Source organism: Sesamum indicum, linkage group LG1 (genome assembly GCF_026168435.1).
Source record: "Sesamum indicum cultivar Baizhima isolate 11 linkage group LG1, ASM2616843v1, whole genome shotgun sequence".
In the NCBI taxonomy this organism is placed as follows: domain Eukaryota; kingdom Viridiplantae; phylum Streptophyta; class Magnoliopsida; order Lamiales; family Pedaliaceae; genus Sesamum; species Sesamum indicum.
In genome coordinates this window covers 1,312,434-1,331,488 of record NC_142657.1, presented here as the reverse complement: position 1 = coordinate 1,331,488, position 19,055 = coordinate 1,312,434, and the positions used below count along the sequence as shown (strand labels likewise).

At 36.2% G+C, this 19,055-nt stretch overlaps 2 protein-coding genes across 4 annotated transcripts; both read right to left on the bottom strand.

The window, feature by feature from the left end:
• Nucleotides 1-102: 102 nt before the first annotated feature.
• On the bottom strand, nucleotides 103-4,235 carry LOC105167299 (uncharacterized). Of its 2 annotated transcripts, XM_088884961.1 has the most exons (6): nucleotides 3,713-4,234; nucleotides 2,871-2,966; nucleotides 1,820-1,885; nucleotides 1,642-1,707; nucleotides 421-527; nucleotides 103-319 (listed from the first exon to the last, which is right to left on the bottom strand). In XM_088884961.1, exons 1-6 carry the CDS (start codon nucleotides 4,022-4,024, stop codon nucleotides 280-282), a joined length of 687 nt encoding a protein of 228 aa, XP_088741087.1. In that variant the 5' UTR covers nucleotides 4,025-4,234; the 3' UTR covers nucleotides 103-279. The 2 variants fall into 2 exon arrangements, with proteins under 2 accessions (XP_088741087.1, XP_011085297.2); XM_011086995.3 differs by lacking the exons at nucleotides 103-319; nucleotides 421-527 and adding an exon at nucleotides 719-1,427 and having other exon boundaries at nucleotides 3,713-4,235.
• A 1,455-nt stretch (nucleotides 4,236-5,690) lies between these two features.
• LOC105167220 (boron transporter 4) lies at nucleotides 5,691-10,299 on the bottom strand. 2 transcript variants are annotated; one of them, XM_011086878.3, is made up of 14 exons: nucleotides 10,254-10,299; nucleotides 9,420-9,531; nucleotides 9,213-9,295; nucleotides 8,885-9,071; nucleotides 8,657-8,795; nucleotides 8,394-8,559; nucleotides 8,144-8,310; nucleotides 7,705-7,878; nucleotides 7,524-7,619; nucleotides 7,311-7,427; nucleotides 6,908-7,224; nucleotides 6,474-6,750; nucleotides 6,255-6,379; nucleotides 5,691-6,160 (listed from the first exon to the last, which is right to left on the bottom strand). In XM_011086878.3, the coding sequence occupies exons 2-14, from the start codon at nucleotides 9,521-9,523 to the stop codon at nucleotides 6,115-6,117; spliced, it is 1,998 nt and encodes a 665-aa protein (XP_011085180.1). In that variant the 5' UTR covers nucleotides 9,524-9,531; nucleotides 10,254-10,299; the 3' UTR covers nucleotides 5,691-6,114. The 2 variants fall into 2 exon arrangements, with proteins under 2 accessions (XP_011085180.1, XP_088738584.1); XM_088882458.1 differs by having other exon boundaries at nucleotides 5,691-6,379.
• Between the last annotated feature and the right edge of the window lie 8,756 nt (nucleotides 10,300-19,055).

Sequence of the window (19,055 nt, the reverse complement as noted above, 5' to 3'; positions counted from 1 at the left end):
TAATGGTCCCTTCGCTTATTAAAGATGCACAAAAATGAGAAAATTGCTATTAAAATGCACAAAAAACATCTATACCAACTGAATGAATAAGATGGATAGTACAGTGGAAAGACATCATTTTTACCCAACAAAGCACAAAAGAAAAGGAGAACAAGAACAGAAACATCTGAACATATGTTTGTCCTTTTTCTTGATAACACATTCAAGAAAGGGAGGAAAACATGACTTTGAGATATCAAGGCAGGCAATTTCCACCAACCTAACATCGTTTTCCAGAATTTAGAAACAGTCTCCCAACTTTGCTGTCTCACTGCTTGCCCTGCAGCAACATTCTGTAGTTACAACCAAAATTACAGAAGAACAGGGAGGATGGAGTTCGTCATGTGCTTGAAATGGAGAAAATGGGAAAAGAAGAACAACCATTCACTAGATCCATCGTGGCTAGTAGACCTGTCATCCTCAATGAAACAAGGCCGAATGACTTGACTTGGTAGCACTCTTGCTCTCGCTCCTCCTTCCTTAAATTGCTAAAGAATTACAAAATTACGTGTTCAGACATTTGGGCATCAAGATGTTTGATTAAGTAATGCATTTTTCCTGCTTCAGTCTCTTGTTTTCCTAGGAGTACTGCTGTTCTGGCTTCATCAAACTTATGCACAAGCACACATGCACTAATGAACGTAAAGGATTCAATGGAGAACGTTTTAACTTCAGACGATGAGAAAAAAAAAATGATTATGTATATAATGTTGCACAGAAAGGGATTCAATCTGAATCAAAACTGATTCATTCTGATAAACAGCAAGAGTATTGAAAGAACAGCTTGTGGTAAAAACTTATGCAATAGCTTATTGCCATCATCCATCTCCCTGCAATAAACGACTAAAACTTACTCCCTCAAGACTGCAGGACGAGGGTGAACCGACCTCGCCTGTCACAGGGACATGACACGACTCGCTCTTACTGCTCATTGCACATTGAGACGACGGACTACTACCATCTAACGCTGTTGCTGTACATTGGGATCCAGGAGTAAAAACAGCAGCATACATCGGCCGCAAATCCATGCTAGAACAAACGAAGGGCGACGATCCCAAAATGTTTACCGGATTATGAGCTGCTTCTGATATTCCAGGCAATGAAGATGGACTAGATAATGCCAACTGTCTCATGGCAAAACCAGCTGAGGAAGACAGGCCGGATATTCCCATTCCCAATCCACAGCCGATTCCAGCTCCCGGCTCCCCTGGAACGGCGTGCAGGATAGGAGGAAAACTAGGAACCTGCAATCCTTGACCAGCTCCCGGTCCCCCTGGAACCGCGTGCAGGATAGGAGGAAAACTAGGAACCTGCAATCCTTGATGCTCTGGCTGCGGCGTCATTGTCGGAGAGCGGAGCATAGAGAAACCTGCTCCCATTGACATCATCTGGTGTTTCCTCAAAATGATAAAATTTACATGGCAACAATAAGGATATTCATATGGAACAGTAGAGAGACAGTATGTGCTGACAGACAGACAAACATGCACAAACAATTGTATCATTTTCATACAGCCATATGAATACAATATAAGCAACAACACCATCATTTGTATTAACATGTGTGAATTGCAGAAGATAATTTGTAGGTAAAGAAGGTACCTGAACATGATACTGTAATGTCTTTATATACTTTATGGCATCATCCAGGGTGGATGCTTTGTCTCTCTTGAAAAAATGGAGATTTTTTCATGTTAATTAGGAGAAATACAACCTTAACAAAATTTGCAAGAATTTTGAGGTAATAATAATTATAAGTATATAGAACTAGGAAGTGAACCTTATTACAGTTGGGAATCAGTTCCTGGAGAGTTTTCATCTTTTCTTTCAGTTTTTGCCTCCTCAACTGTTGGTAACATATTACAAAAAAAAATTAGTAAACAACTCTAACATACTAACCATACGACGAGGACTGTCGATCAATCACATTATCGTATAATGCAACCTCGTTTATCACTCCAACATCTACGTGTCAGCTTTCTACCCCATGTTGGAACAATCAATGCCCAACTCACATTCTTTCACAAGAATCATTCAGCCCAGATTCATAAAGAATTGGATTCTTGATTTCTTTCTTTGGTGCTGTTTCCACGCACATATAACTATGTGAATCGCAGGTTGGTTTCAGATTTTTTCAACTCCGAATTATTCATCAAGAAACATTGGATTTTCAGGTCATAATTACGACATCTTCAGCCTTGTTCTAATTATTCCTTTCTTCCTTTGTGTAATAATTATGCTTCTCTGTCCCTTTCGTGTTTCCAGTTCTGAATATATAGTTTTTTTTTTGGCTAAGTTAAATATTATATTAATGCTGAATTAATTGATATCTTCGTGTAAGTTTCTTTCTTCCTAATTGGAAATACATAATATAATTAATCTGCTACTAGAAATCATAAAATAGTTAACAACAAAAACTAGGTTAATTAATTATGGTGATGATATAATTACTTCTGGGTTTTAATTAGTGTATTAAATAATTTGCTAATTATTGATGTTGTCTCCAAGGACACAAGTACTGTTTTGCTGATTTTATAAACTCTACTAAATTGTTTTCTAAAATTTTAAAGGGTAAATTATAATAGGGTGTCATAAGATTTGTCATATTTATAAATAATTCATCGTTGTTTGGAAATTACAAATATCTCCTCAGAATTATAAATTTTTAATAAATACTTCTTATGACAACTCAGGTATTTATAAATATAGCAAACATTAAACCAAGTTCATTGTAATTTACTCTATTTTAAAATAAGATGATTAGAATCTCATAAGCATTTTTTTTATAAAATTTATACATATGCTTGTTTTGTGTATGTATATATACTGACCCTTTCATTGAGGTTATGTACTTGAGTGGAACGCGCTCTCTTTTGCTGTCTGCACTCGCTGCCTGTCTTGGAATCCTCTTCTGTGCCTCCATCTTCCTGCACACAATCACCAGGATATATATCTTCTAAGACAATGTGAAAATCAGAGCTACTTACATATATATATATATATACATGCCCACTACATCACTCACAGTTTGACAATATTGACATGCTGCTAATCAGATAGTAAGTATAACAATACTGGTAATATGATTGTATGAGCGCAGCCCAAGTGGATTGATCGGACAAGAATGTTGTGTCTAAATTCATAACTAGCTGGTGATCAACCATGTATATATGTACACCCCAATAAAAAGGAATTCTACACACAATCAATGGACACCCTTCTGGCCAGAAGGACGATTCTAGCTCAAATTGAGGCCGGCAGCGGATCCCAAACCAATCATGTGGCAAGTGTATTGATCACAATAGTGTTTTTTGGTCGTGTACTACGTACGTACCTGGATGGAGATTAAGTAATTCTCTAGCAAGAACGGGTCGAGTTTGAGCAATCCAAGCCAAGTACGTAAGTATGTCCACTTGTTATGCGGTGGGTTGGTCCAAAACCCAGTCCGTTTTAGACAAGAATTTTTCGTTGTACATCAATTACGATGGATGTTACTCGAGAGGTTTGATCTGACCATATTACTTTTTCCCACACATACCAGTTATGTCTGTCCATATACATGATGATGCAACGTCATCTCTAGGATATATAGCATGTATGATAAACCCACACTGATAAAATACTACCAATTAAAAAATTGCAAGGAAGAATAGAATAGAATTAATTGACTCACATGTCCTTCAATATCTGTTGTTTGCAAATAATGGTGACGAGAATCGGAAGCGTGGTGGGTTTTACTACTGCCAGCTTCTCCCTTGATCTTCTCCACCGCCACCACCCCATGCACGACCGCCGGCGGAGGAGGAACCTCACAACTTGGCGGCTGCTCATCCTCATCCTGAACCCATAAGCTCTGCTGATCACAACTCAGGGGAATGCCGCCGTAGTTCATATTCGATCCCGTCCCCCGATTCTCATCATATTCATACGACTTCTTATTCCCTGCAGCAGCAACAGGCGGCCTGTCCTCGTCTGCGTCTCTCATTCTTGATTCTTGTAACTAAATTCGGTGATGGTTATGACCTTTCAAGTGTCCGAGATATATATATATAGTAGTTGCTGGCCTTTCAAGCTTTGCTTTCTCGAATCTTCTTTATTACAAGGTGGTAATTAAGTGTATATATGTAATAAGTGCCAGTTTACCCCTGCAAACCATTCAGTGTATTCAACTGTTTCTTGGGGTAAAATGGTCATGAGGGGAAGTTCCAATCCATCTATCCATATAGGGCAAGGGATGGATGCTTATGCCCTCTTCCTCTAATCCAAATTAATTTTATATATAATTTTGTTCTGTTCCATCCCAGTTCGAATCTTTTATTACAAAACGGTACTACAGTTAATCCACTTAATTATGTGTATTAAATTTTAAAAAAAATTGACCAATCACATTATTATGTTAAGAATAGTGATTATTGGCAAGTAAGCGGTGGGAAAATAGAGGGAGACAGATGTCAGGCAGGCGTGGAGACGCCCACCTGGTGCAAAACTGGCGGTTTCATGCAGCGACCACGTCCCTCATACGTCGCTCACGGAAAACCCTTAATTCCCTGTCTGCCACCCTACCCTCTCTTTCTCTCTCTTTTACCTTTCTAATATTAATGTAATAATACTTGTTGTTGCTCTATGTCTATGTACATATATACCTCGTATTTGAAGCACCCTTTTTTATTTTTATTTTTTCTAATGATAGTCACACGTGGCTTTTCTAATTAAATATCGGGCAGGAAAGTTATATGACCTTTAGTAAAGCTAGATTTTAGTGGGGAAAAGTACAAGTTAAGGCACAAACGACCCAAAAATTTAATTTTAAAAGCTACAAAGAGGCTTATGTCAACTGAGAGTAGAAGAAGTTGGGTGAACGAAGAACTCACATGTTATTGTAAAAGAAGGGCGTATTTGAGGACTTAAACAATATTAATTCATGTAAAAGATTTTACAATTGTGGGGATGTTATAGGCGGGTGTTATTATTTTTTCATTTGGCAAGATCCACGTGTAGAAGATAAAGTGTTGTTATACTTGGATCGAGAAGAAAAGTGGAAAGCATGAAAAAAGATATTTAAAATCATTTCACATCAGTAAATTAAAAAGAAAAAAAGAATTCAGGATATGATAGTAAAATTAAAAATATAACATTTTCAAAAAAATAATATAAATAAACACAAAATAAAATTTAAAAAAAATAGAAAAATAGACCTTAAGAATATAATATGATCAATTTTATTAAAAAAAAGTAGGGGACTTTGTAAATTCTATTTTAGTATTGAATGTTTTATATATTATATTTTACTTCTTGTTCTGATACAAAATCATTAAATATAATAATTATTAAATACAAAATGCAAAAATTCTATTTTAAGGAATATTATCAATTAAATTTAGAGGTGAACAACAAATAATAAATTAAATGGTTTTCTCATCAATTTAAATAATTATTACTAATTCTTTGAAAAAAAACTATATATTAATTAATGACTCAATAATAGAAATATAAATAAAATTATGAGTTAAATATCTTTAGTAACTAATAAATTTTATATTCAAATCCAAAAATGTATTGTTACACGTGCAATAATAGAAATATAAATAAAATTATGAGTTTAATATCTCTAGTAATTAATAAATTCTATATTCAAATCTAAAAATGTGTCATTACACTTACGTTGCACGTGATATTTTCTAATTTATATACACTGTCAGAAGCGACAATTCATATACTGTAGTTAAACACGGCACACTGGTCCGACATGAGTTGAGCCTCTACATCTACTAGAAAGAAAACAAGTGATATATAAAGCACAATTTCAACTTAAAAAACAACATACAATCACAATTATTTACGTCCCGTCTGTCTAATTCTCCTACCTAATGAACTTTGAAGATAATCTTGATCAATTATGGTCGTTTTTCTTTCCCTTGGCGACCTGTATCTTGAAATGCAGACAACGGTGAGCTTATGCGGCTTCCTGCAGCAAACTGCGCGATCCTTCCCAATCTTGGTCGAGAAAACAATAGTTAACCTCCTATCTGCAGATTTTCCTTTAGGCTGTTTTTCCCCTGCATTTTCTTGACAATTTCATTGCAAGTGATCCACTTTTGGCAGTAGATCCTTCTGAGATAACCTGCATATCATCGGAAGATTATAATCCATTTACATAGGCAGAACTTGGACAAGCTAAGATACAGTCATGGTTATGAGTGATGAGGGGAAATTGCCTGTCTCGGGAGTTCATCGACCTGTGCTTCAATTCACCTCTGTGGGTCGTCATCTCGTCTAGTATTTCAGCATCAGTAAACTCGTCGGAACTCTCACCGCTATCATCATCAGGTGATTCGCCGTCCTGTTTTCATAACATGAAAAAACGAGTAGATGTAATGTGTTTGCAGTGTTTTCCATGAGTATGATAAGAATAGGAGGACAAAGAGTTAATGTACCCTCTTAGATGGACTCCTCCTAAATGGATTTCCGATAATTTCTTCGTACTCAGCTGCATCCAGTTCCTGAAGATATTGAGGTGGAAACACCTTTGGGAGAAGGTGCTCTCTTATGCTTATCAGAAGGAAAAAAGGCAGTGGAAACAATATTCCAGCAATGGGTATCCAGGTTATTCCAAAACACACCAAGAGGTAGACTAACTGAAACAGTGTGAATGAGGTTATGTATTTGAAAGGGACTGACTCCACAAAGGAAGCATGGGACTCTTGAAGGACTCTGTCAAAGGAAGAAGCCCGTGTTAGTAATTGATCAGAATGAGATCGTCGGACTTAGTTCTTACACACGTTAACACAAATCCGTTCAGATTTCTTGAATTGGCAAACCAAAACTAGTTTAGTACACAGATAAGGCCAAGGAATATGAAAAGGCTTACTTGAAACGACGACGAGGAGGAACAAGGAGCAGCAGCATCCTCTCCCAGAACTGATTACCTGGGAGGCTTTCGATGCCCATGTAGGCGAAGTATCCCCATAAAACCGAGGTTGGTATCATCTTGATCACAGGCATAGCGCAGATAGCAAGCCCCACAGCTACGGATTGCAGAAAGTTGCTGACTCTTTGCTCGTTTACTCGAACGGGCAAGTGGAGATCAATACACTTTTCAGGATCAAATTTGCCATTTGATTCTCCTTCGTTGTCGTGTTTCACGACAGCTTCCTTCAAGTCTGCCAACTCTTTCTCCACAGCTTGCTGCGGAACACGGAAGTTATGTATTAGCCTACATTAAAGCTGAATTTATGAATATAAGAGAGAGAGAGAGAGGCAGAGACGCTTACTGATGGAGCACTGTCCATCTCAACAAACACAGTGTGCATTCGTCTATAGATCTCTGAGTGGCTGACTTGCTCTTTCATGCCCTCTTTTGCACACTTAACCATTTTATCCCGAATCACCTGCAGAACCGATAAAATATTATCTCTTAACCTACTCGACTCATATAGATGGAAAGACAATGCAAAATAATTTCTCCAGAATCATGCGCTTCTTACCTGCTTCTTAAGGACTGCGAGACTCTTGGTATGCATCGGAGATTGTGGAAGCACCCCATTCGAAGGAGGAAGTCCAAGTAATCCGCAGATTAAAGTCTGAGGTCGCAAAACTTAGGAATTTTAGTGGAGGAGAAAGAGAATCAGAAGTTATAAGAAATGCTCATCAACTTCAATCCTGTACCATGACCCCCAGCAACAAGATATCATAGTGGTAGGCAGTTGGTTTTGTCAGGTTGAATTCACTCTGTTGAGCCAGCTGCGAAGCTACACTGTGATCAAAAAAGTATAGACCTGCAATCATCAGGGCTGGTATAATGGCAGCAAAAATATACCCTGCCGGTACCTTTCCCATGTCCTGCAAGTTCATGAGATGAAAGAATCTTGACCTTTAGTATGTTTTATCATTTCGGTCTCAAACTACATCAGATGGGGTATCATTGTTGCCTGGGAATATAATGCAGGTGGAAAACGAGAAAGACTCTTGAGAAGAATATAGATTAACAGAACTAAAAGATATTCTAGGCCGCATTTCAGCTCCTGAATGAGATAATGAGGTCTCAAACATATGGAGATGAACAACCGTAGACAGAGTTTGAAAGATACAACCAGTGGATAAGTACCTTAGCCACCGTCCAATGGTACATTGATGAAGAATCCCAAGGAAGAGCACTGTTCAGCCTCCTGGGTACTCCAGAAGGAATTTTGCTCGGTACGCTGTAAGATATTGCAGTCCATAGCACAACCATCAGTGGAACCCCGTAGTCTGCAATTATACTCCGAAGCCAGCCTGCGCAGATAGCGCAAAAGGTTGAATTGTTGAGAATGTTAGATTTTTATTGAGGTTGTCAATACAATAAAAACATCCCATACCTGTACCATAACGCCAGGACCTAGCTTCTCTGCTCTCCAGGGACATGATAAGCACACCAATAGTGAATATAACTGCGAGTAACCCATTAATATAAAGCCATTCAAAATGATATATCTCTTCTGTGGCATTTTCACCTTCTGGCATGCTAAATTCACTGATCACACCCTGTGATTCAATACTACTAGTTTATAAACACAACTCCAAAAAGGTTAGGATAACAAGGAGCAGGATAAAGATAAGAAAATACAACGGAAAAAATTACCCTGATGGCCTCCTGAATGAAAAGAACTGTGATTAACATGCCAAAAAGTTCCCCTGCCACCCTTGTAAATCGAGTGATAACGGTACAAGCGTTAAAAATAGCTAGAAGAAACAGCATCAAGGCCGTCCAGAAACAGACCCTGTTTAAGTAAAAGAAATCTTGTGTACATATTAAATACATCAAAAAGGCCACCTGACTTTCTAACTGATCAAGTTGAGTTTTGCTTACCACCCGACCCATGCTAAATACAGTTCTTTTCCTATCCTGCTCTTGGCAAAATCATATAAGTAGTGGTACATTATAATGGTTGGTTCTGCAACTCCTAGAATCAACAACGGCTGCCCACCGAAAACCGCTTGGATGACCCCACAGATAGCGGTAGAAGCAAGTGTCTCAACAGGGCTTAAGGTCTCCTCTATTATGGAAATTTTCAAAAACATCAATTTCTGTTCGTAAGATCAAATTACTTGGGAATACATACTTCTCTAATAAGTTCATCATTTGCGAAACATCAAAGGTAAAGATGAATATAATGGATTTGTAGTTTAAGAGTGACCTGTATCCCGACTCAATTGCTCCCCAAAGGCGATTACAGGAACAGCAGAAGCAAAGAAAATGTATGCTGTTGGAGCCAAAATCCTGAAATGGTGAATGAAGCCAAAGACAAATATTATTGAGCTGCTTAAGTTCACCTCAGAAACGATGTTTACAATATAGATATATATGTATATGCTTTCCTGGAAAAAGAACAAAAAGGCAGCACCTTGCTCCAGAGCCACATGTATCAACCCAATCATTTTTGTAGCATGCCAGCCTAGCTTTAAAATCTTTAGTAACTCCCGCTAATGGAGCATTCGGGTTACCCATTTTGCTGGCTGACAATCAAGATAAATAAACAAGTGAATGGATTCTAATTAATGCATTTATGTCAAAGAGTCTGCAAACTGAGATTGGTTGCATATATATTTCATTAATGTTTTAAGATTGCTAGAATAATGATGACAATGAACGCCATAAGCACAACGGAACCATGATACTGCCCTGCTTATACCATAAAAAGCAGTCACCGAAGTAGGAAAAACAAGACAGCATGTACTAATCAGATAACATTAATCAAACATGGTACACAACACGATTAGTATAGATAAGGTGAGGCGAAATTTTGTTGCCAGTATCCAATCCACATACTCCAAATCATATTTGCCATTTAGATTCCAAGAATCCCAAAGAATTCAAAAACAAGAAAAAAAGAGCTATATTTCAGATTCCATATCTTGGTAGTGAAATGGGATCTTTTCAGGTTCCATAGAGTCAATTTTCTTGAATGAAAAAACATAGATACAAATCATGTATTCCTAGAAATGAACATACATATGAAACAGTTTTGGCCTTTAAAGAGAAAAATCAAATGTTACCGCATACATTGTTCAAGAGCATGAAAAAACAAACATAACGAACACAATATCCATCTACTCTCTCATGCCAATAATATCTCAAACAAAACCTAAAAACCAAGAACCGCCACATATTGAAATGTATGAACAATAACTGCATGACATGTGAAATATTTCGAAAAAAACGGGCATTAGAAACCTACAAGAAAGTTATCAAAAATTCAAGAAAGAACTCAATGTGGGTCATGCATGATCTGATTGAAAAAAAAAAAAAAGTTGTTATACAAGATTTATAAAGGAATAGAAAGCTCTCCACCTCTTTTTTATTCTGGTTTCCTCGCTTCTATCGGAGAAGAAGCGGAAAGAAGCATGTTTTTAATCGTTTCAAGTACGTCTATTGCTTTTGTAATTTTTGTTATTTATACGAGATATATAAGATTAGGCCAAGATCATTTTTGTTTCTTTAATAATTTTCATTATTTGTGCGGTAAATATAAAATTAAGCCACTGGAACTCAGTCTCATTAATATTCCAATTCTAGATCAATGTTGTCTATCTACAATGTATTGTATGGAAACATGAGATTAAATGCAATTTACCCCCTGTATTATGTAAAATGAGCAATACCCCCTATAAAAAAAGAATTAGTAAATTATCCCCCTAGCAATGGTTTAGATAGGAGAATAATTTGCTTCTTTTTCCAAAAAACACAGGGAATAATTTATTATTTTAATTTTTAGATGGGGTTTTTTTATCATTTCTTATATCACAGGGGGTAAATTACATTTTTTTCTGGAAACATGATAATAACGAATCACATTATGGGACATGAAAAATCATTCGGTCCAATCATTTAGTGCCAAGTAACCAAAGTTCCATACCACTATTTAGTTTTTAAGCTAACATCAACAAATTCATATACATTATATCAAATATTTATTTACAAAAAAAATATCAAAACGTATTAAATTGTTGATTAAGCTTGTTTTTGGATAATATAAATCAAAATATAATATTTTAATATCATCAAAAACTAAAATATGATATATTGACTAACCAATTCTAATATATGGTGAATTTTGAAATAAATGCATTTTGTTATAATGTACATAGAAACTATAATGACAAAATTCATATGAACTATATCAAATATTTATTTACAAAAAAATTATCAATTATACTAAATTATTGATAATCTTGGTTTTAGATAATATAAACTAAAATACATAGTTTAATGTCATCTAAAACTAAAATCTGATATTGACTAATAATTCTAATATATAGCTAATAATTGCATTTTTTAGTAATGAATATTGAAATTATAATAATAAAATTCATATGCATTCTATTAAATATTTATTTACAAAAAAAAATATTAAAATATACTAAATTATCGATTAAGCTTGTTTTAGATAATATAAACCAAAATACCATATTTTAATATCATCTAAAACTAAAATATGATATATTGGCTAACAATTTTAATATATGGTGAAGTTTGAAATAAATACATTTTTGTTGCAGTGGATATTAAAATTATAACGATAAAATTCATATGCATTATATTAAATACTTATTTATAAAAATTTATCAAAATGCATGTACTAAATATTGATTAAGTTTGTTTTTAGATAATACAAACTAAAATACCATATTTAATATCATCTAAAACTAAAATATGAGATATTAACTAATAATTCTAATTTAAGGTGAATTTTGAATATTTATTTACAAAAAAAAATATCAAAACTTACTAACTTATGTATTACTTAAGCTTGTTTTTAAACAATATAAATAAGAATACTGTATTTTATTATTATATAATATTAAAATATGAGATATATTGACTAATAATTCTAATATATAGTAAATTTTGAATATAAACTTGATATAATATTGAATATGTACTTAAATAATATTTATAAATACAAAATTTAAAAAAAAAATGCTCGCGAGCTCATGAATTAAAGAATCAAGCTCGAGCTCGAGCAGGCTCGACTCAAACTCGAACATGCAGTCGGTTTGCAAGCTCATCTTGCCCCTCTAGGGGCCACTACATTTAAGGGGTATGAACAATCTGGTCTATTTTAAAATTAAAAGTGTTTGAAAACTTAAAGTTGAAAATAAAAGAAAAGGTTGAAATTTGAGTAATTGAAAAAATAATTTAATATTTATATTTTTAATGATAAACTATACAAAAGTTGGTAAGAAGATGCTTATAACTTTTAACTTAAATCAACTTAATTTAAATTAAAGGTATAAAACAAAATACTATTTTCAGCAATTGCAAACATCTCTTTCATAAGTTTGAACCATATTTTTTTGAGAAGCATAAGTTTGAACCTTATTGAAAATATAAAAATTATTATTTTATATGAGTATATTATGAAAATATAGTATCCACACGTATATTGTATTGGTATGATTATAATAATATAAAGTTGCATAATGACATAATAAAGTTTGACGAAAGAAATATTCAATTCATAAAAGTTCTGTTGATTAGAGTAGCTATTTATATCGATTTAATTTGTTAATTAAAAGAAAGAAGTATTTAAAAGATAAAGAAAAGTAAATAGCAAATGAGAGATTGGGGGTGTGACCTAATACAAAAAATATTAGCATGACTCATGTCCAATAAGTCCAATTTTACATGTTAGACTATCACCCTTGTCCTCTTTACTTGCTTTCAAATTATTAGATTTATTAACATTTCAGAAGTTGGGTCACTTTCAAGTAATGTACACGCCTTCCTAATTTATACCAAAATCTTTCCTTCCTCTATCTTCATCTCACTCTAAATAAAATTTTGGTTTCAACAAAATAATTATTTTTATGTGTGTATTTTATAGCATTTTTAAAGTAGTTGTAATGAATTAATAGGTTTAGCACATAAATAGTTACTTATTTTAAATTAAATCGAACCTTAGTTGTTTTAGCCCGTTAAAAAGGATAAATTAGAATCAAAACTCTTGATATTTGTTATATTTATAAATATCTTCTCGTTATTTTAAAATTATAAATACGCCTATAATTTTGATGTCCATCTAATAACAAGCTTATTCTAGCCTGCATTATGTTTTCATCTAATTTTTGAGATGAAGTACTTGCCAAAATGTTATTTTGAATTATGAATTATAATTTTACATATTTTTTAGAACTTTTCGAAATAATTTTATGAACTAATATCTTTATGGAACATTGATTGTAGGACCATTTCTTCCAGAGTAGGGCATAAAAAATTGTGGTTGTTGAGTATTTTAGCAAGTGGATAGAGGCGGAAGCTACGGCGAGAATCACAAAGGGAAAGTGATGAAATTCCTATGAAAAATGTTGTATGTGGATATGAAGTACCTAGGGTCTTGGTTTCGGATAATAGAGCCCAATTTCAAAGCACTAAAGTCATGGAGTGGTTTGAAGAAATGTGAATCATGCATAACTTTACATCTGTAGGACACCCCCAAGCAAATGGCCAAATGGAGGTCACTAGTAGGATCTTGCTGAGAAACTTGAAAACAAGATTAGACGGAGCAAAGGCAGCATGGGTCGACAAATTACCAAGGGTCTTGTGGGCTTATAAGACGACACCTAAAACTACCACCAGGGAAACCCCCTTTTGCTTGGTTTATGGGTCAGAAGCAATGATACCAGCAAAGATAGGGGCTATGACGTTGATAGTAGAGAAATACGATAACGAGGAAAAAACAAGAGTCAAATGCATGTAGAACTAACGAGCACAGAGGAGAGAAGGGAGAAAACATACATGAGAACACTCCAATTCAAGAATTATATGGTCAGAGCATACAAGCGGGTGACATACAGAAACTTCCAAGTAGGAGATCTAGTTCTAAAGAAAATCAAGGTATCAAAACATGTGGAAAACTTTACCCAAATTAGGAGGGGCCTTATAAAGTGGTAAAGATCTACAATGGTATCATACAGGATGCAAACAATGGAAAGAAGTGATCTCCCAAAGAACTGGAACGTGACAAACTTGAAAAAGTTCTATGAGCAATAGGAAGAATGATGTGGGAAATTACTTTTTGGGTAGGCTACCATCACAATATTTTGAGGGAATGAACTTGGATTCCCTTTTGAGGGAAAATGTTATGCATAGTCCAAGAATTAATGTTTTCGAGTACTGTTTGGCATAATTGTCATGCGCGCAACAAAGACCTCCTAAGATCACAATGCCAAAAACCTCTTGAGGTAAGAAAGATCTAAGGTCACGTGTAAAAAAAACCTCTTAAGGTACAAAAGGACCTCCTAAGGTCACATCGCAAAAACCTCTTAAGGTACGGAAAGACCTCTTAAGGTCGCAACACAAAAAACTTCTAAGGTATGCCAAACCTCCTATGGTCACATCGCCAAAAAAATAAAAAGAAAGAAAAAACTCTTTAGGTGCAAAAAACCTCCTAAGATCGCATCGCCAAAAACCCCTTAAGATACAAAAAAGAGCTCCTAAGGTCACATTGTCAAAAACCTCTTAAGATACAAAAAGATATCCTAAGATCGCACTACACAAAAATATCTTAAGGTATGAAAGACCTCCTAAGGTCGCATAGCAAGAGAGAGAAAGAGAAAGACCCCATGAGGCCGCATAGTTGAAGACCTCTTAGGGTGCGAAAGAGACCCCTTAAGGTGGCACGATGAAAAAACCTCATCGCGGAAACCACTTAGAATGTAAAACAAACCCTAAGGTTGCCAGAGTTCCCAGCCACAAAGTGAATCACTCAAAGTTACATTTATCTAATAAAGAACATGTGTTAAGCCCGACAAGAGGATATGCTAGTCGAAAAAATTCAAGCATCTCTGAACAAACTAAGGTAAGATTATTCCTTGTTCAGGAGCCTAAAGTGAACAGTCCTTGTTCATGAAAATAAGAATAAGGAGAATTCTTAATTAAGTCCTTGTTCATACTCAACAAGGTGATGAGTATTAGCGCGCTAAAATATGAAACCCATCACTGAGCGAAGACGAGGCTACTCCCAGTAGGTGCTTGGGCTACTACATCCCAGATTACTTTGATCAGGCCAACCGAGATAGATCTCACATTCAACTGCGTTTCCCGGTATAAGGAGCCCTCTCATCCTGAGCAAGATGCAACTTTCCCGCCAGCGAGCGAAATAAGTGTAACGTCTTTACCAGCAGGACTAACTCTTATTTCAAGTCAAGGCTGTCTACCAGTCTTACTTAGTTGTATTCGTTCTGTCCTAATCAAAAGGATCGACTTCTCTGGGGTGTGACAACTCTTTCTCATGAATAAACTGTCTGCTTAAGACAGTCGAGCGTGATAGGCTTGCAAAGCAACAAGCAAGAAGGTTCAAACACTTCATAAAATAGCAAAAACTTTTACAACAAATAAGTGCAACATAGTAAACTTTGCATGAAAATTAGATATCCTGAACTAATAACATAGTCACGTGAAACAATATAAGAGACGACTCATTCCGTAGGAGGTGGGGGCATAAAAGGAGCTCCGCTTGCAGAGTTGGTGGTAGATCAAGTTGGCAAGTCTTTCAAATGAATCTCATCAGATTGAGTAGGCGGTGCATTACATGTTCCAGAAGCAGCTAATGAACCATCGAAATAGGAAGCAGAATGGGACCGGGAGTTGAGGTCGTCTTCGGAGATGTTTTTAAAAAGAGCTGCTAATTCTGCAAACTTGTCACCCTCAATCCCAATCTCAAATGCAAGAGCAGATGTGTACTTTCGGCACTTGAAATTCTTAAAAAAAATTGAGACAAGTAGTGTCAATGCCACCCGGATGCTTAAATCAATCAAGACACTTGTAGAAGTTATGAAACCATCCTCAGTTGCCTAGTTGAGGACACAGACTTGAAGGCACGAGAGTTCATAAAGTCTCGAGCCCGATACAAATGAGTCTATTGGAGAATACCCGAGTACTCAAGAGACTGTAAAAAATCCTCTTATCGAGCCGCATAGGCCTTTTGCTTCTCATCTTGGTGTCAGGCCTGGAGATTTCTCAAGTCGACGAAAAGGGTGAAAAACTTAGAAGACAAACGTGCATTTTTGCTCTTTAGATGAGCAATCCTATCGTGCCTCCCAACTAACTGACCTCGAGCAAGGTCAAGCTCGTAGGAGAGATTCTTATACACCACTTGAGCATGGTGGTTTTTATCCTATAAGTTCTGGATATAGACTTCAATTTCTCCCTAATCATATCTCCAATAAGAACATTGCAAGGAAAGAGAATGCAAGACATTTATGCCCCACAAAATATCATTAGGTCAAAAAGAATGATTTATAATTAAAGAAAGTGTGAAGATATACTTGTTGAAGATTATGAGAACCTACATCTCCAAACAAGCATAATGCAGGTTGGATAAGGCGAATTGGTTGCAAGAAACAAATAGGTTTTACATAGTATAAAATAGGCCTCCCGGGGGCAATTATGGATAATAGAACTCTTATACGATACCTACTAGTTGGGAACCCTAGCTCGTTCATTTGCTGAGAGAGCAATGTTTAAATCTAGAGGTTGAGCAATTTCAGCTCATGCCATTGCTAGGTAATGGTAGCACGCGTCCGACCAATGAGTAGTACGCTCAACACGTTCAACTTGCATGTCATTCGTAGCTTTAATCCCCATAAATACAATCCCCGAAGTTGAAGGGGTTGCACCCTCGAAGGGACTTTCAGGTGGATTTACAGGGTAAGTAGGGCCAACAGACACATCGCTACGTATCGTGCCTGTAAAGTCAGGATCCCTTCGGGTACTAAGGAGAACTTTGGGATTCCCATCATTGTATCTGGTTATGGGGCTCCAGAAGACTCGATGACAGGAGAAGTCGTTCTCCTATGACTAATCAGAGGCTGCACCTCAACCACCTCATCATTTTCGTCCCTTAGAACCCACTTCCCACGAGATCGATTCCCAACTCGAGCAGAAGGTTAGAATTCAAGAGTAACGTCAGGACATGCATCGAAAGAACTACCAGGGCTAAGAGGTGGAGCACGAGTGGGGATTAATGCAGGGACCACAAGCTTGACCGCTGGACGAGCTTCATTGGGCACCATAGAGGAGGAACAACATGGGGTTGAATGAGCCGAAATAGATTCGAAAGCAAAACCTATCCCAACAACGCGAGCCTTAGCCAAAAGCTTTTTGTGGCGACTCCTCCCGAGTTTGGCAATCGAAGCAGCTCGGTAATCCATGTCTGTAAAAAATAAAGGGAAAAATTAGCATCAGTCTTTTAAGATTTTTCTACTAGTATGGTAAAGAAAATTACCTAAGGATCTATTATATCAAAGAGGAATAGGAAATAGGCCCGCTAATACAAGGGTCACTCTATTATGAGTTTTGAGGCACTAAACTCATGCTCAACAAGGATCTTGCTGATAAAATTCCCATTCAATAAGGTAGGGTTTATCCCACTTAAGGATTGTTTTTGAAAATTCCACTTATGAGGCACATTTCAGGGTCGGGAAGGAGGAGCCTAAAGTAGATGGATTTACTATTCCATGAACCAGCTAAGTTAAAAAGTTTTCCTATAAAGCGGCAACCACTACAAGCATTGATACAGAAAAATCCAAGATTGTGGGAGCCAGCGGAGTAAGAAATGGGAAACAAAGCGCAGAAATTAGAAAGTGAGCCTTCTTGCCCAAAGTACCTCATGAGGATGACGAAACGCAAAATATTTTGCAAGGCATTGGGGACTAGTCGAGTGGGGCTTAAACCTAGATGCCTAATAATGTTGGGTATAAAACCGATAATGAAAAAGTGATGGTCAATGCTCAGAGTGGGGAGATGCAAAGTAAGACAATTTGGGGGTGGCTGATACATATATTGATCTTTATTAGGAATAAGAATTTCATATTCTAGGGGTATATGAAATTGATTCCTAATTTTTCCCACATCTTCATAAGTTTTTTTTTTTTTTTTTTTTTGGTATGGAATATGCATCTTGCTACACAATAACATGGAGCATTTCACTACCATCTGCATTTTGCCTAGAGCATGTGCATGGGAGTTAAATGCTCTGGGAATATAAGGCACCTCACATGTAGAGAAAGATCTCATCAACTGTCTAGCATTACTGATAATCGGGCCAAGAAGAGAGTTATTATCTTCATTTAGATTCAGCCTCTTGATCACTTCTTAACAATCACCTTTAAGGACGATATCCCTCCAGCTTTTGAGTAGTACAAGTCTAAGAGCCTCCATTGTAGCTCTTGTTTTTACTATCAGATGGTTCTTGCTAAATGCAAACCTTCTTGTCCTCCATGCCAAGCATTTCCCATTGTTATCTCTCGCTATCACCTCAGCTGCGATCTCATCTTGCGAATCAGAACCCTTAAAGAAGCCATAGCGTCGAGTGCAATTTCTCCATCTAATTCAGACCCAAACATAGTATTAGAGATCGAGAAGCAAGAGAATACCTAAGGGTTATAGCGAGTGAATGAACTCGAAAGCAGCATGACAATTGCTCAAGTTGCAAATAGAAAAAGGAACACCAAGGAATCAAGATAGAATATAGTCTTCGCAAAATCAAGAGGGGTCAGAGAGATTTGAGGAAAATTCTCATATTTATAGGACTTAAAGGGGAAAGAAGGGATGACTTTAGCCAAAGGACATATAATGGGACATTAGAAATTCTGACAAGGAAGATGAAAAGACAAAATCCGTCAATAAATAAATTTCAAATATCCAAACAACATCCAACCTCTACCTCTAAATATTTGAACTTGAGAGAGTAAATGATATGGTCAAAATAGGCAAGGCCCATGGCGGTAAAACTAAACTTAAAAGGGGCCTACAATATTCCGATGATAGTATGGGCCCAAGAATAAATGAAGCCTTTCATGCCCACACAGTATGCAGGTTAGCGCGAAATACTGAAGGAGGAACGTGTCCACATCGCCTTGGAGGATATATGTCGTCTGTACAAGTGGTCTTTCGTATATATACCCTAGGCATTTATGAAAGTCAGGCTAACTATTCACAAGCCAACTCATATATTATATGATACCGACTTATGACC

Coding starts and splice junctions, on each gene's coding strand:
- LOC105167299 (XM_011086995.3), bottom strand. CDS start 4,024: ATGAGAGACGCAGACGAGGACAGGCCGCCTGTTGCTGCTGCAGGGAAT. Junction 2,967..3,712: donor CAACAGATATTGAAGGACAT/GTGAGTCAATTA, acceptor GATTGTGTGCAG/GAAGATGGAGGCACAGAAGA. Junction 1,708..1,819: donor TGATTCCCAACTGTAATAAG/GTTCACTTCCTA, acceptor CATTTTTTCAAG/AGAGACAAAGCATCCACCCT.
- LOC105167220 (XM_088882458.1), bottom strand. CDS start 9,523: ATGGGTAACCCGAATGCTCCATTAGCGGGAGTTACTAAAGATTTTAAA. Junction 9,072..9,212: donor GCAATTGAGTCGGGATACAG/GTCACTCTTAAA, acceptor TTTCCATAATAG/AGGAGACCTTAAGCCCTGTT. Junction 7,620..7,704: donor TCTTGTTGCTGGGGGTCATG/GTACAGGATTGA, acceptor TTGCGACCTCAG/ACTTTAATCTGCGGATTACT.